Source organism: Bombina bombina, chromosome 3, assembly GCF_027579735.1.
Source record: "Bombina bombina isolate aBomBom1 chromosome 3, aBomBom1.pri, whole genome shotgun sequence".
NCBI classification, from domain to species: domain Eukaryota; kingdom Metazoa; phylum Chordata; class Amphibia; order Anura; family Bombinatoridae; genus Bombina; species Bombina bombina.
The window spans coordinates 683,281,055-683,299,162 of record NC_069501.1 but is presented as its reverse complement, the minus strand read 5'-3'; the positions used below and the strand labels follow the sequence as shown (position 1 = coordinate 683,299,162).

The following is an 18,108-nucleotide window of genomic DNA, read 5'->3' as shown; positions in this document are numbered from 1 at the left end:
AAAAAACAGATAAGGAGGCTCATATTGCAAGGCCGCCAACTCAGATACTCTGCGTGCCGATGCAATAGCCAACAAAAACAGAACCTTCCAAGAAAGTAACTTAATGTCAAGAGAGTGCATAGGTTCAAACGGAACCCTCTGCAACACTTTCAAAACCAAGTTCAAGCTCCAGGGAGGAGCGGACTATCTAAAAACAGGCCTGATTCTAGACAGAGCCTGAACAAAAGACTGGATATCAGAAAGCTCAGCGAACCTCTTAAGCAACACAACGGATAAAGCCGAAACCTGTCCCTTCAAGGAACTGGCGGCAAGCAAGAAAGGACAGAATCCTGGATACCTTAACCTTGTGCCAAAGATAGCCATGCTTCTCACACCAGGACAAGTAAGTCCTCCACACCTCATGATAGATGCGACGAATGACCGGCTTCCTGGCCTGAACGAGAGTATCAATCACTCTCAGAGAATCCTCTCTTAGCTAAGACTAAGCGTTCAATCTCCATTCAGTCAGCCTCAGAGAATCTAGATTTTGATGTTGAAAGGGACCCTGTACCAACAGATCCCTGCGACAGGGTAACCTCCACGGAGGAGATGATGACATCCCCACTACATCCGCAAACCACGTCCTCCGCGGCCACAACGGAGCAATCAGAATAGCCAAAGCTTACTCCTGCTTGATGCGGGCCACTACACGAGGTAGAAGTGGCAACGGTGGAAAAACATAAACTAGGATGAACCCCCAAGGAACCGCTAAGGTGTCTGTCAGCTCTGCCTGGGGATCTCTGGATCGCGACCCGTATCTGGGTAGCTTGCAATTGAGTCTGGACGCCATGAGATCTATCTCCGGCGTTCCCAATTTGAGACAAATCTCCGCAAACACCTCGAGATGGAGAGACCATTCCCCCGGATAGAAGGATTACCTGCTTAGAAAACCTGCTTCTTAGTTGTCCACACCCGGAATGTGGATTGCTGAAAGCGAGCAGTTGTGGAACTCTGCCCATTCAAATATCTGAGAAACCTCCCTTATTGCTAGGGAGCTTCTCGTCCCTCCCTAATGGTTGATGTAAGCCACTGAGGTAATGCTGTCTGTCTGGAACCTGAAGAAGTTGAACGACCCCAGGAAGGGCCACGCCTTCAGAGCATTGTAGATCACTTGAAATACCAGAATATTGATTGGAAGGAGATAGAGACTCTTCTCGAGACCACCTTTCCTGTGCCATCCTGGCACCCCAAACAGCACCCCACCCTGCTAGACTCACGTCCGTGGTCACAATCTCCCAGGACGGTCTCAGGAAGGATATCCACTGGGACAGTTATTGCGGACGGATCCACCAAGAAAGGGAATCCCTCGTCTGAACATCCAGAGAAATCTGTTGGGATAGATCTGAATGATCGCCGTTCAACTGTCTCAGCATGCACAGCTGAAGAGGTCTGAGATGGAACCTGGCGAATGGAATAACACTGATGCTGGACACCATGAGCCCGATCATCTCCATATTCTGTGCCACCGATGGACTGGAGAAGGACTGAAGGGCAAGACAGGAGGACACAATCTTCCTGCGTCGCTGATCTGTGAGAAATATCTTGATTGATATAGAATCTATTATCGTTCCCAGGAACTCTACCCTGTTGCTGGGAATCAGGGAGCTCTTTCCTGAGTTTATCTTCCAACCGTGAGATTGGAGTAACAAAAGAAGAGCCCTGGAGTGATCCTCTGTGAGACTGAACGACGGCGCCTGGACTAGGATGTTGTCCAGATAGGGCACCACAGCAATGCCTCTGGATCTGGCTACTGCAAGTAGCGCCCCTAGAACCTTCGTAAAGACTCTCGGGGCCGTCGCCGGACCAAAGGGAAGGGCCACAAACTGGAAATGTTGGTTCAGAAACGCAAATCTCAGGAACCTGAAGTGATCCCTGTGTATCGGCACATGAAGGTAGGCATCCTTCAAGTCTATTGTCTTCATGAACTGACCCTCTTGAACTAGGGGCAGAATTGATCTGATTGTTTCCATTTTGAACGATGGAACAGCCAGAAATTTGTTTAAACATTTTAGGTCTAGAATCGGGTGGAACATGCCCTCCTTTTTTGGGACCACGAAAAGGTTTGAATAGTACCATAGACCCCTTTCTGCTGGGGGTACTGGTACAATAACTCAGAGAGAAGAGAGATCCCTCACACAGTCTAGAAAGGCTTCTCTCTTTTCTGGTCTGGAAGACAGATTTGAGAGGAGGAATCTGCCCCTGGGCGGATGAGATCTGAACCCTATCCTGTATCCCTGGGTGACAACCTCCAGAACCCAAGGGTCCTGAACATCCTGCAATGTCTCTGAGAAGAGAGATAATCTGCCCCCTACTTGGTCCGGATACCGTTCGGGGGTCGCCCCTTCATGCCGACTTTGCTTCGGCAGGCTTCTTGTTCTGCTTGGACTTATTCCAAGACTGAGCTGGTTTCCAAGTACCCTTGGACTGATCCGCTTTCACTGCGGGCTGCTGGCATTGGGCCTTGTCCACACGAAAGGGACGAAAAGTAGATCCCTTAGGCTTAACCATTTTATCCTGCGGTAGGAAAGCGCCCTTGCCTCCCATAACCATGGATATGATCGAGTCCAATCCTGGACCGAACAGGATCTTTTCCTGAAAGGGATAGAAGTCTGGACTTAGAGGTCATGTCCACAGACCACGATTATAGCCACAGAGCCCTGTGGGCTAATACGGAAAAACCTGTCCCCTTTGTGAATAATTTGCATATTGGCATCACAAATAAAAAAATGAGTGACCCTCAAGGCCTTAATTCTCTCCTGTATCTCGTCAAAGGGAATCTCCCTCTCGACCATGTCAGACAGAGACTTGCACCAATATGTCGCAGCACCGGAAACCGCAGCTTCCGCCGCTGCCAGCTAAATTTCAAACCCTGTATGTTGGAACATCTTTCTTAACATGTTCTCCAACTTTTTATTCATGGGCTCTTTAAACGACGAACTATCCTCAAGAGGAATTGTCGTCCGCTTCGGCAGCGTAGATAGCTCCATCCACCTTAGGGACAGTCCCCCATAGCTCGAGCTGAGAGTCCGGGACGGGGAGCAGCTTCTTAAAGGAAGAAGAAGAAAATCTCTCCCATTCATTCTTAATAATGTTAGCCAACTTAACAGGAACCGGAAAAGACTGAGTTACTACCCTATCCTCATACACTTTATCAAGCTTAGGAATTGAAGGTTCCGCCGGTAGTTTCGGTTCTGGAACCTCAAGGGTAGCCAGTACCTGCTTCAGCAAAAAGCGCAAATTTTCCATCCTAAACTTTAAGTCAGGCTTCTCTGCAGTGGGAGCTTTAGATGACATGAACTCCGACCCAGAAGGAACATCCTCCAAAGAGTCGGAGTTGTCCTCGTCAGCGGATAATCTTTCCGAGATATCGTTACGCTTGCGTTTGACAGAATGTAGTAAGGCACTTATCACCTTAGAGCCCGCCGTTTGCAGTTGATCCGAAAAATCTGATGGCCAACAGATCTCTTCCACCTGCTCAACTATGTGGAACATAGTTGAGCAGGCGGATCTACCAGAACCTCCTCGCAATAAACACAGGTACTAGACTTAATTAAAGAGAGAGTACCCTCTAACGCGTCAGAGTCCTCCATAGCTTGCGGCTTTAGTACGGACTATGTAAAACTTAAATAAAAATGGCACCCTTATAACCTCCAATGGCCAGGGCACTCACCACCACCTATGACCCGGTCCACAGAAACCGTAACGTCTCTTGCGCAGCCGGTCAAGCCAGGAAGTCGATAGGCCCCACCCAAGAGAAGGAATGCCTTGCAGGACCGCCCCAGCACTGGGGAGAAAAATACTCCCGGAAATGAAACTAAAATCCACCTATTGCCAGAGCCACATCTCACACATATTGCAGCAATGACACAACAAACAATATTATGTATAAACCCCCCTGTTCTATAATTCCCCTACCAGGGATATTAACCCTTGATTCTATAAAGATAAGAGGTGTCACACTGTGACCCTGTCTTCTGCGTTATTATGTGTATAAAAAATGAAACAATATTACTAGAATCTACGCCGTGGAACAGGAACACTGCCTCTCAAGTGTGACAGTGTAGTAGCATCGCTCCTGACATGGACTTGAGTGTAGAAAGCAGGCAGCGAAACTCGTCAACGCTGATTGCTTATGGAGCTGTTAATCTGTGTTGGGATGGTTTCGTAGAAAGACTCTCCCTGCATCTCCGGACTCTAACTTACACCCAAGCTCTCACTGAGAGGCTGACAGGGCTACTTAAAACTCCAGTCCCATTCTGAAGAGTACTACCCTCCATAAGAGACTACTCCGAATCTTTTGACACTTCTATGCCAACCTCCTGTGACGAAAGGCAAAGAATGACTGGGGGATGAGGGAAGTGGGGGAGGTATTTAAGCCTTTGGCTGGGGTGTCTTTGCCTCCTCCTGATGGCCAGGTTCTTAATTCCCACAAGTAATGAATGAAGCCATGGACTCTCCTCCCCTTTAGACGGCAATGGACAATTCTATGCTATTAAAAAAAATATCTAAATAAAATTACTGCAGTAATGGACTACTTTTTTGAATAATGATATGACTGCAAAATATTTACATGTCAGTTTTTTTTCAATAGAACCAGGACACATGATAGTGTATAAAGGATCCATATCTACCTATAAAGTCACGCTCACTGGTTGCGTCCATGCTGTTCAGACTAAGCGAGTCAAAGTTCAGTTCTAAGGAACAGGAATAAGGGTTAAACACAGGTTGGTATCAGCTACACAAAACATTAGTTAGAAGGAAACAAAAAGTAAAAACATAATTTATGCTTACCTGATAAATTTATTTCTCTTGTAGTGTAGTCAGTCCACGGGTCATCCATTACTTATGGAATATATCTCTTCCTAACAGGAAGCTGCAAGAGGATCACCCAGCAGAGCTGCTATATAGCTCCTCCCCTCACATGTCATATTCAGTCATTCGACCAAAGCAGACGAGAAAGGAGAAACCATAGGGTGCAGTGGTGACTGGAGTTTAATTAAAATTTAGGTCTGCCTTAAAGACAGGACGGGCCGTGGACTGACTACACTACAAGAGAAATAAATTTATCAGGTAAGCATAAATTATGTTTTCTCTTGTTAAGTGTAGTCAGTCCACGGGTCATCCATTACTTATGGAATACCAATACCAAAGCTAAAGTACACGGATGAAGGGAGGGACAAGGCAGGAACATTAAACAGAAGGAACCACTGCCTGAAGTACCTTTCTCCCAAAAATAGCCTCCGAAGAAGCAAAAGTGTCAAATTTGTAAAATTTTGAAAAGGTGTGAAGCGAAGACCAAGTCGCAGCCTTGCAAATCTGTTCAACAGAGGCCTCATTTTTAAAGGCCCAGGTGGAAGCCACAGCTCTAGTAGAATGAGCTGTAATCCTTTCAGGAGGCTGCTGTCCAGCAGTCTCATAGGCTAAACGTATTATGCTACGAAGCCAAAAAGAGAGAGAGGTAGCCGAAGCCTTTTGACCTCTTCTCTGTCCAGAGTAAACGACAAACAGGGAAGAAGTTTGACGAAAATCTTTAGTTGCCTGCAAATAGAACTTCAGGGCACGGACTACGTCCAAATTATGTAAAAGTCGTTCCTTCTTTGAAGAAGGGTTAGGACACAGTGATGGAACAACAATCTCTTGATTGATATTCCTGTTAGTAACTACCTTAGGTAAGAACCCAGGTTTAGTACGCAGAACTACCTTGTCTGAATGAAAAATCAGATAAGGAGAATCACAATGTAAGGCAGATAACTCAGAGACTCTTCGAGCCGCGGAAATAGCCATCAAAAACAAAACCTTCCAGGATAACAGCTTGATATCAATGGAATGAAGGGGTTCAAATGGAACACCTTGAAGAACATTAAGAACTTTAAGTTTAAGCTCCACGGCGGAGCAACAGTCTTAAACACAGGCTTAATCCTAGTTAAAGCCTGACAAAAAGCCTGAACGTCTGGAACTTCAGCCAGACGTTTGTGTAGAAGAATAGACAGAGCAGAAATCTGTCCCTTTAACGAACTAGCAGATAAGCCCTTTTCTAAACCCTCTTGTAGAAAGGACAATATCCTAGGAATCCTAACCTTACTCCATGAGTAACTCTTGGATTCGCACCAATATAAATATTTACGCCATATCTTATGGTAAATTTTTCTGGTAACAGGCTTCCTAGCCTGTATTAAGGTATCAATAACCGACTCCGAGAAGCCACGCTTTGATAGAATCAAGCGTTCAATCTCCATGCAGTCAGCCTCAGAGAAATTAGATTTGGATGTTTGAAAGGACCCTGAATTACAAGGTCCTGTCTCAGAGGTAGAGACCACGGTGGACAGGACGACATGTCCACTAGGTCTGCATACCAGGTCCTGCGTGGCCACGCAGGCGCTATCAGAATCACTGAAGCTCTCTCCTGTTTGATCTTGGCAATCAAACGAGGAAGCATCGGGAATGGTGGAAACACATAAGCCATGTTGAAGACCCAAGGGGCTGTCAGAGCATCTATCAGCACTGCTCCCGGGTCCCTGGACCTGGATCCGTAACAAGGAAGCTTGGCGTTCTGGCGAGACGCCATGAGATCCAGATCTGGTTTGCCCCAACAATGAATCAGTTGAGCAAAGACCTCCGGATTAAGTTCCCACTCCCCCGGATGAAAAGTCTGGCGACTTAGAAAATCCGCCTCCCAGTTCTCTACGCCTGGGATGTAAATCGCTGACAGGTGGCAAGAGTGAGACTCTGCCCAGCGAATTATCTTTGAGACTTCCAACATCGCTAGGGAACTTCTGGTTCCCCCTTGATGGTTGATGTAAGCCATAGTCGTGATGTTGTCTGACTGAAATCTGATGAACCTCAGAGTTGCTAACTGAGGCCAAGCTAAGAGAGCATTGAATATTGCTCTTAATTCCAGAATATTTATTGGGAGGAGTTTCTCCTCCTGAGTCCATAATCCCTGAGCTTTCAGTGAGTTCCAGACTGCGCCCCAGCCTAGAAGGCTGGCGTCTGTTGTTACAATCGTCCAATCTGGCCTGCGAAAGGTCATCCCCTTGGACAGATGTGGCCGAGAGAGCCACCATAGAAGAGAATCTCTGGTCTCTTGATCCAGACTTAGTAGGGGGGACAAATCTGAGTAATCCCCGTTCCACTGACTTAGCATGCACAATTGCAGCGGTCTGAGATGCAGGCGCGCAAATGGTACTATGTCCATTGCCGCTACCATTAAGCCGATTACTTCCATGCACTGAGCTACTGACGGGTGTGGAATGGAATGAAGGACACGGCAAGCATATAGAAGTTTTGATAACCTGGCCTCTGTCAGGTAATTTTTCATCTCTACAGAATCTATAAGAGTCCCTAGAAAGGAAACTCTTGTAAGTGGTAATAGAGAACTCTTTTCCACGTTCACCTTCCACCCATGCGACCTCAGAAATGCCAGAACTATCTCTGTATGAGACTTGGCAGTTTGAAAACTTGACGCTTGTATCAGAATGTCGTCTAGGTACGGAGTCACCGCTATGCCTCGCGGTCTTAGTACCGCCAGAAGTGAGCCCAGAACTTTTGTAAAGATTCTTGGAGCCATAGCTAATCCGAAGGGAAGAGCTACAAACTGGTAATGCCTGTCTAGGAAAGCAAATCTTAGGTACCGATAATGATCCTTGTGAATCGGTATGTGAAGGTAGGCATCCTTTAAGTCCACTGTCGTCATGTACTGACCCTCTTGGATCATGGGAAGGATGGTTCGAATAGTTTCCATTTTGAATGATGGAACTCTTAGAAATTTGTTTAGGATTTTTAAGTCCAAGATTGGTCTGAAGGTTCCCTCTTTCTTGGGAACCACAAATAGATTTGAATAGAATCCCTGCCCATGTTCCGTCCGCGGAACTGGGTGGATCACCCCCATTAGTAAAAGGTCTTGTACACAGCGTAGAAACGCCTCTTTCTTTATTTGGTTTGCTGATAACCTTGAAAGATGAAATCTCCCTCGTGGAGGAGAAGTTTTGAAGTCCAGGAGATATCCCTGAGATATGATCTCCAACGCCCAGGGATCCTGGACATCTCTTGCCCAAGCCTGGGCGAAGAGAGAAAGTCTGCCCCCCACTAGATCCGTTTCCGGATAGGGGGCCCTCTCTTCATGCTGTCTTGGGGCAGCAGCAGGTTTCTTGGCCTGCTTGCCCTTGTTCCAGGACTGGTTAACTTTCCAGCCCTGCCTGTAACGAGCAACAGCTCCTTCCTGTTTTGGAGCGGAGGAAGTTGATGCTGCTCCAGCCTTGAAGTTACGAAAGGCACGAAAATTAGACTGTTTGGCCTTTGATTTGGCCCTGTCCTGAGGTAGAGCATGGCCCTTACCTCCCGTAATGTCAGCTATAATTTCTTTCAAGCCGGGCCCGAATAAGGTCTGCCCTTTGAAAGGAATATTAAGCAATTTAGATTTAGAAGTCATGTCAGCTGACCAGGATTTAAGCCATAGCGCTCTGCGCGCTTGGATGGCGAATCCAGAGTTCTTAGCCGTAAGTTTGGTTAAATGTACGACGGCATCAGAAACAAATGCGTTAGCTAGCTTAAGTGCTTTAAGCTTGTTCATAATTTCATCCAATGGAGCTGTGCGAATGGCCTCTTCCAGAGACTCAAACCAGAATGCCGCTGCAGCAGTGACAGGCGCAATGCATGCAAGGGGCTGTAAGATAAAACCTTGTTGAACAAACATTTTCTTAAGGTAACCCTCTAATTTCTTATCCATTGGATCTGAAAAGGCACAACTATCCTCCACCGGGATAGTGGTACGCTTAGCTAAAGTAGAAACTGCTCCCTCCACCTTAGGGACCGTCTGCCATAAGTCTCGTGTGGTGGCGTCTATAGGAAACATTTTCCTAAATATGGGAGGAGGGGAAAAGGGCACACCAGGTCTATCCCACTCCTTGCTAATAATCTCTGTAAGCCTTTTAGGTATAGGAAACACGTCAGTACACACCGGTACCGCATAGTATCTATCCAACCTACATCATTTTTCTGGAATTGCAACCGTGTTACAATCATTCAGAGCCGCTAATACCTCCCCTAGCAATATGCGGAGGTTCTCAAGCTTAAATTTAAAATTAGAAATCTCTGAATCCAGTCTCCCTGGATCAGATCCGTCACCCACAGAATGAAGCTCTCCGTCTTCACGTTCTGCAAACCGTGACGCAGTATCTGACATGGCTCTCACCTCATCCGCGCGCTCTGTCCTTAACCCAGAGCTATCGCGCTTGCCTCTTAATTCTGGCAATTTAGATAATACTTCTGTCATAACAGTAGCCATGTCTTGCAAAGTGATTTGTAAGGGCCTCCCTGATGTACTTGGTGCCACAAAATCACGCACCTCCTGAGCGGGAGGCGAAGGTACTGACACGTGAGGAGAGTTAGTCGGCATAACTTCCCCCTCGTTGTCTGGTGATAATTTCTTTACATGTAAAGATTGACTTTTATTTAAAGTAGCATCAATGCAATTAGTACATAAATTTCTATTGGGCTCCACATTGGCCTTTAAACATAGTGAACAAAGAGATTCATCTGTGTCAGACATGTTTAAACAGACTAGCAATGAGACTAGCAAGCTTGGAAATACTTTTCTAAATAAATTTACAAGCAATATAAAAAAATGCTACTGTGCCTTTAAGAAGCACAAAAAGCTGTCACAGTTGAAATAACAATGAACCAAAATAGCAACCAATTTTTCACAGTAAATGTATTAAGTTAGCAAAGGATTGCACCCACCAGCAAATGGATGATTAACCCCTTAATACCCAAAAACGGATTAACAATTTAATAATTAACGTTTTTCTCACAGTCAAAACACACTGTCACAGGTCTGCTGTGACTGATTACCTCCCTCAAAATGAATTTTGAAGACCCCTGAGCTCTCCAGAGACGATCTGGATCATGGAGGATGAAGTAGACAGATTGTGACTGAATTTTTACTGCGCAAAAAAGCGCTAAAATAGGCCCCTCCCACTCATATTACAACAGTGGGGAAGCTCAGAAAACTGTTTCTATGCAGAAAACAAAGATGGCCATGTGGTAAAAATCATGCCCCAATAAGTTTTATCACCAAGTACCTCCCAAAAAACGATTAACATGCCAGTAAACGTTTTAAACATACATTTGAAAAGTTATGAATTGTTATTAATAAGCCTGCTACCAGTCGCTTTTACTGCAGTTAAGGCTCAAACATTATTTCAGTATTAACAGTATTTTCAGAGTCAATTCCATTCCTTAGAAAAATACATTCAGTGTACACACACTCATCAGCCTAATACCAGTCGCTATCACTGCATTTAAGGCTGAACTTACTTTACATTGGTATCAGCAGTATTTCCTCAGTCAATTCCATTCCTCAGAAAAATAATTTACTGCACATACCTCTTTTGCAGGGGGGCCCTGCATGCTATTCCCCTTCTCTGAAGTTACCTCACTCCTCAGATGAGAACAGCCAGTGGATCTTAGTTACGTCTGCTAAGATCATAGAAAACGCAGGCAGATTCTTCTTCTAATGCTGCCTGAGAATAAACAGCACACTCCGGTGCCATTTAAAATAACAAACTTTTGATTGTAGAAATAAACTAAGTTAAAAAACACCACAGACCTCTCACAGCGACCTATCTTAGTTAGGCTGCAAGAGAATGACTGAATATGACATGTGAGGGGAGGAGCTATATAGCAGCTCTGCTGGGTGATCCTCTTGCAGCTTCCTGTTAGGAAGAGATATATTCCATAAGTAATGGATGACCCGTGGACTGACTACACTTAACAAGAGAAATATATTATTTCACTATGACTAATAACACAGAAACTTAGTTATACAGTTACAAAAAATACCCTGACATTGTAATGCAATGACCTAGATTACAAATGTAGTGCAATTGATACCGCTCTGTGTGAAATATTGTTTGTGCAAGACAAAAGATAACACAATCTTGTATTAAACGTAGTTGGTTAAAAAATTTTTTTATTTTTTTTTAATAGTTACTTAGTGCGTCCTATACTTTTACTGGATATCGTAAAGTGGTAGTAGCCCACTCTTTGTGCTCATATTTCAAGTGGTGAGTTAAAGTGAAGGTAAACTCACCCTAGTGTCGAACTAGTATTGCATTCTTCTTTTAAAACAAATATGACTTTCATTCATCAATTGTTATTTTTTTGTGTATATCACCTTTTTAAAGATATGCCTTAACGATCCAGTAATTCAACCCATATTATTATTATTTTTTCTGCTGATCACGTTTTTATTATCAACCTATTGAAATTCTGGCCGTGATCCGACGTTATCCGCCCCTTGTTCCATCTGCGCATGTGAGATTTATTTTTTAACATGAATTAATTGCTAGCGCGCACCCGTTTCGCGTATGCGTATTCGCAAACGATCAGAATTCCCCATCTGCTGACAATGGTGTATATCACGGGTCAGCGATAGCAATAGATGCAGCTGCTATGTTATCGTATAGTACTGAATGAATATAGAAATTAATTCAATACTATATTAGGAGATTTAGCGCATGCACATTGAAAAGAGGCTTCGGCGATTTGCGCATGCATTCCAATCAGAATTAGTTACCGCACATTTGTGACACATAGAGAGCAGGTGGGACCGCTGAATTCATCACACACTGAAGATTAAGGAAGTAGGGATGGGGAGGAGTTGGGTTATCAAACGGTAAGGAATTAAACGTTTCTTTTTTATTAAAAGTGTTGCAGAAACAGGAAAAAAACTTAGCGACTTCATGAAGGGGATGATTATCTATGGTAAGTTGTCTTTAAGAACAGATAACTTTACCTTCACTTTAAGTGTTGTGCTTGTGTGCGATCCAAAGTTTGTATATCAAAACACATAAAAATACCATGGAAATAAAGATTTAAGTTATGTTTTGACTTAATATGTATCAAACAAAGGTTTAATAATGAAAATAAGGTCTTGTTGCAGAATTAAAGGGATATGGTTATGACATGTGGCGGGACTGGGAATGCTTAGTATACATCAGCTTAGCAGCCGGCTCCCCAGGATGCCACTCATGTCTGGCCTGGACTCTTGTCATGGAGCTGTGAGCCATGTTAGCACTCCTTTTATTACAATACCTGCTTTATCCTTCTACTTCGATGCAAGGTTTGGGACCGATCTTCTGGTTTTGACCCTTGGCCTGTACACAGATTGTTCTACTGCTAACCTTATAACTACTTGCTGTTCCTTCTCTGTGCAGGCAACAACAACAAAAACCCTTTGATCTTGTATACTACATTTTTTTTTTACTTTCTTTGAAGGGCAAATTGCAGATACAAGCCTAATCGTGCCACATACCTGTCTCTTCTTGGCCTCAGTGGCTTGGAATTAGATAAGATAATGTAAATAAGATGCAAATAATGTAATTTTTAACAACAAATTTACTGGGGCAGGTCTTGTTTCCTCCAGTAGTCTGAATTGACCTTTCCAGAGTAGTGAGAGGAATTTCACCATTGAAAAAATATTGCAGCAAAACAAGGAGTTAATTTGTTCAGGAAGCTTTTACATTTAGCCTGTATGTTAACACTACACAAAAGTTGTCTAAGTTCAAGGAGTTAGTTAGTAAACAATGCCATCCTATATCATGACTATCATTGCTGTAGGAACACTGCTACACAAAGTCCTTAGAGACAACCAAAAAACAAACAAACAGTATAAGTAGCTAATATTATTTTAAATATATGATAGGAAATAACAATATTTTGAAACGTACCCTTGCGCAGGAGTTCTCTGTCAACTCCTAAGGGGTTTCCAGCAATTGCACCACTAAAATATAAAAATAAATAATTAACAAAAACATAAATTATGCTTACCTGATAACTTCCTTTTCTTCTGATGGAAAGAGTCCACAGCTGCCTTTATTACTATTGGGAAATAAGAACCTGGCCACCAGGAGGAGGCAAAGACACCCCAGTCAAAGGCTTAAATACTCCTCCCACTTCCCTCATCCCCCAGTCATTCTGCCGAGGAACAAGGAACAGTAGGAGAAATATCAGGGTGAAAGGTGCCAGAAGAATATAAGGACGTCCCACATTAAATTACGGGTGGGGAGCTGTGGACTCTTTCCATCAGAAGAAAATGAAATTATCAGGTTAGCACAATTTAAGTTTTTCTTCTTAAATGGAAAGAGTCCACAGCTGCATTCATTACTTTTGGGAAAACAATACCCAAGCTATAGAGGACACTGAATGCCAAGACGGGAGGGTACATAGGCGGCCCATACTGAGGCCACCAAGCCTGAACCTCTACCCGAGAAAAAAACACAGCTTCGTCCGAAGCCGAGAAAATGTGAAAAGTAAAAAGCCCCAATGACACTGACTCAAAGTTAGTCCAGAAGCCAAACTAGAGACCGCAAACGGACTCGACTGAGCCAACAGTCCTCCAGGAGACACCGTCGCCCAACAAACAGTCCTCCACCGCTCATCTCCACAAATGAAGGAGACACCAGCCGAAACCCCCAAAGGAACAAGGCAAGGGAGAACCAAGGAAACCGAAAGGTCCTCCAATACAAAAAAAGAACACCTCCTCGAGTGAGTCCAGCTCACAGAGGCCCAAAGGGGCCCAAACAGGGAAAGGAGGCCACGCTTACACCAAGCGAAACCCGGGATAAGACCGGGTAGAGAGACAAAACAGACGTCTCTCCAACATCCTGCAAGAACGGATTTCAACTGAAATGGCAAAGTCCTCCCAGTGTCAAGAATAGCAAGGCATTCGACCATGAAAAAGTGTGTAATGCACCCAGGAGAGAACCCCAAGTTTGAAAACACAGAGTCCATAGCAGGACGACACAGAGGATACTTGCAAGGAAGAAGAAGCAGTCAAGCAAGAAACAGGCCGCAAAAGCAACCCCCAGACAGAGGGCACTCTCCAGGCAACCTAAGTCGCCGGACCTGCACACAGGTCCCTAAAAAGGGGAACACAAACCTCAATCGAGGCCCCCCAAGAAGGAGAGTATACCCTCAGAACTTGAAGGAAGAGTAAACTCTCTTCTGAAATCAATGGAGCCAGTTGAAAGGAAAATCTATACCCTAACAGACTAAGCTAACAGGATAGACTCAACAAAGCTCACACATCCAGAAGAGACTGTGACCAAACGCAGCTCCATAGACCACTCGGCCATCCTGACCTGCAGACCCACAGCCAGCTGGACCAACTCAGCCTCAGGGATCCAAAACAGGGGAACAAAAGAATACCCAAACAGGTACAGGAACGAGCGTAAGGATAGCACAGCCATCCCCACAGAGTACAAGTACAACCCGACTCTGAAAACAGACAGCAAGGCCATAGACCTAAGGATCTATCAAAATAAAGGCCCAACTAGTCTGCTTGGAGCCAGTAAGACCCCGTCTGCCTCCCATCCAGGAGAAGCCCCAAGCAAGGACTCTATCTCCATAGGGAGGAGAATATCCCCTAAAGAAAAGGGATGATGCCGGAAGAGCAACAACTGTCCTCAAGGCCCGAAGGCACCGGCTAATGGGAAGAGAAATTCCTAACACAGATGTCCTAGAAAAGGACCCCCCTACAAGTAGCTTGCCAAGCAGAGGCACAGCCAACCCATTCGCCTGCAGAGCAGGGAATCCACGGGAACACTGGCAAGCTAACCAGGGAAATGCAACCCTAAGGCGCACCAGAAATTGGACATTCAACGCCAGCAGCTGGGTATGAACCAACCACCCTTAAGGGTCAAGCCACACGGCTAACCACCAGAGGACAAGGGTCACTCTGTGGCAAAGAGTAAAAAATACTCTGAAATCCTGGCTAACCATGACCAGGTTAGGTAGATGGAGCAAGGACATAGCCCCAGTTCCCACTTCCATGGAACCCCCTGACCAGCCCTGAGATCCAAGATTCCAAAACCACCAAGACTGGGTCAGTAAAAAGGCCAAGCGAAGATTCAGCAACCGGAAGTCTTAGGGAGAAAAACAGGTCTGGGTACCCAATAGTTCAGGCAAGCCTTACCCTAGAACTAAACACCCCAACTGGCCAAAAAGCCAGACACAAGGCTGCATATCCAGAAAATCCAGATAGCAAGAGAACTTGAAAGCCCCGACCAAAGGAAGAAACCACCCCTATCTAAAGTCCAACGCTCCAAGGAGCAAGGCTATAAGTCGTATGAAGATACTTCTCAGAGCCTCAGGATGACCAAGGGATACCTCGAGGTCAAAAAAATCTAACTAACAGGACTAGTCTCCCTAACACCTCACAAGTAGAGGACACAAGGAAGAGAAGGCCCGAAGCCTACCCTTCTCCGGAGAACCCTGAGCTAAACAAAAATCCCAGCAGGGAACAACCATCACCCGGAAACACAGATCCCTAAAAGGAGATCCACTCACCCGGAGGCAATGGAAGAAGACCCAAAAGGCCTCTTAACTCAGTCAAAAGTAAGACCTGCATCTAGATACACTAGAAACAGCTTACGCGTACACCTGCAAGGTGTTAAGAGCGGTAACAGGTTTCAAACTGCAAACCTTCAGCATGCTAGACAGCTATCCTGTACAAGCTGTTGGATCAAGCCCAAAAGGACAAATCCAGAGGCACAGAAATGAAGGCCAAACAGCTCAATAGCGGTAAGGGGCATTAAGCCCTCCCACCCTCCACCGCATGGGGGAGGAAACTCTAAGTTCTGATGAAATCATATGTCAGAGTGACACAGGGGAAAAACTCCCTTGCCCAGTCATTTATGACTGAAGGCTATAAGGACTGAAGCAATCCTTCCCACCTCACGGACCCACAGGTCCTCTCGAATACTTAGCTTAACATGAAAACAAACAATGATAACCTAAGCACTCAGCGCTTCTACCGAACCAGCCTAGCAGAACAGCGCCACGAGTCTGAACAGCCGCAAGACCGAACGAACCCAACAGGACCAGCCTGCACCTAGGGTCCCAACTGGCAAGCTACGTAAATTCTCCCTCGTAGGGGAAAAAACAGACATTTGTAACAGAGCACTAACATGTCCATCAACTTCAGAAGAAGTAATAAAGAATATCGATCCCAGAAGATTCCCGAAGGAAACAGAAACAAATAAGACATCCCATCGGATATAAATAAAATATAAAGCAACCCGGAGGTTAACGCCCAAAAAGACACAGGCCTACCCGCAGGACCAGCCAAACGGAGCCCTATCTCACAAAACTGGGAAAGATCTCAAACAAATGACAATCAGGAGATTACTTCATCCCCACATGTCTAATGAGGTGCACCATTCAAATGATCAGACTGAAAATCCCTGTATCTGGTAACGATAGGATCATTCAATAACTGAAAAACATGTCTGAGCAACATGCGAAGGCGCGCAATCCTGTAACGGAAACCACAACACTCAGGGACAGATACCCCCTCGGGGAACTGTAGAGGCCCTCCCCAAGGCGGAAGGCCCGAGACAATAGGGCACGAGCACATTCTCAAATAAACGAACAATCACCAACATTATGTGGAAGTGAAAACGTGCTGCAACCTCCGGGGGAAACACGCCACCCCGCATGGTGGAACCATAAACTGGGTTACCCGCATGTGCAGAAGTATGATTTGGTAGGGAACTCGCCTCTCAGAGGACAGGACCCCCAGAGACGGATGGCTCAACAGTCCCTTGATTCCCCGAGCCCAAGGAACCAGGCGCTCTGAAATGACATACGGAACAAAATTGGTTGACAGGCGTCAACGAGGCCACTCCGGATTCACAGAATCTGAATCTGAAATCAAAATAGTCTCAGTATCAGAATCCTTTGTAACTGAATCTGAAATTCAGAGGATATTTAAAGGGACAGTCAACCATAGAATTGTTATTGTTTTAAAATATAGATAATCCCTTTATTACTCATTCCCCAGTTTTGCATAACCAACACAGTTATATTAATGTACTTTTTACCTTTGTGATTACCTTGTATCTAGGAACCTTCTTCCAGCCCCCTGATCACATGACTGTGACTGTTTATTATCTATTGTCTTAAATTTAGCATTGTATTGTGCTAGATCTTAAATAACTTTCTGTGCCTGAACACAGTGTTATCTATATAGACCACGTGTACTTTCTGTCTCTTTGTGTTGAAAAGAGATTTAAAAAGCATGTGATAAGAGGCAGCCCTCAAAGGCTTAGAAATTAGCATATGAGCCTACCTATGTTTAGTTTAAACTAAGAATACCAAGAGAAAAAAGCAAATTTGATGATAAAAGTAAATTGGAAAGTCAATTAAAATTAAAAGTCCTATCTGAATAATGAAAGTTTAATTTATACTTGACTGTCCCTTTAACTATGGACTAAAGTAGTAAAAACTAAAACGGCACCTGACACCCACATCGGCTGGGGCACTCACCACCTCCTATGACCAGACCCCTGGGGACTAGAAAATTTTCCTTCGCCACGCGGTCGGGAATGCGGATATGGAAAAACAGAACGTAGCCACGCCCGAACACAAGGTGAACTGTACAGTCCTAAACAAGCGCGCCCAACCAAAAGGCTGCGTCACTTCCAAAGGCCTCAATGTTTCAACCACGAGCCCAGTAAACATCGCACATAAGCAGGCTGAATCACATAACAAACATGATTATAAACCCCCCTGTTCAATAACCCCCATCAGGAGATATTAACCCTCGATTCCAAGATACTAAAAGAGACTCACCGAGACCCTTAGGTATAAGTTAGACCCACAAGGTGGTAGCCTCTTGGGAAACATTCACATTACAGTACATTGCAAATAAAGTAAAATGAAACAATCTTACCGGAATCTACGCCGTGGAACAGGAACACGGCCCTTCAAGTGTGACGGATAGTAGCATCACCTCCGCCATGGACTTGAGAGAAGAAAGCAGGCAGCAAAGCGAAGTTCGACAACACTGATTGCTTGAGGAGCTGTTAATATGAGTCAGGATGGTTTTGCAGAAAGAAACTCCCTGCATCTCCGGACTCGAACTTTTATTCAAGCCCTCACTGAGAGACTGACAGGACTACTTAAAACTCCTGTCCCATGCAGAAGAGTACTACCCTCCATAAAAGACAAAAACAAAAATTAAAAATTCTGACACTTCTCTGCCATCCTCCTGGGATGAAATGCAAA

The 18,108-nt window shown here is 44.8% G+C and overlaps 1 protein-coding gene across 3 annotated transcripts in view; it reads right to left on the bottom strand.

Annotated features, from left to right (window-relative positions):
• The window catches only part of ASL (argininosuccinate lyase), a 122,998-nt gene that overhangs the window by 52,924 nt on the left and 51,966 nt on the right, over positions 1–18,108 (bottom strand). For all 3 annotated transcript variants that reach the window (XM_053707443.1, XM_053707442.1, XM_053707444.1), the window contains exons 9-10: positions 12,768–12,820; positions 4,671–4,733 (exon numbers count right to left, since the gene is read on the bottom strand). In XM_053707443.1, the coding sequence (XP_053563418.1) occupies positions 4,671–4,733; positions 12,768–12,820 (116 nt within the window). The remainder of the gene's footprint in view (positions 1–4,670; positions 4,734–12,767; positions 12,821–18,108) is intronic.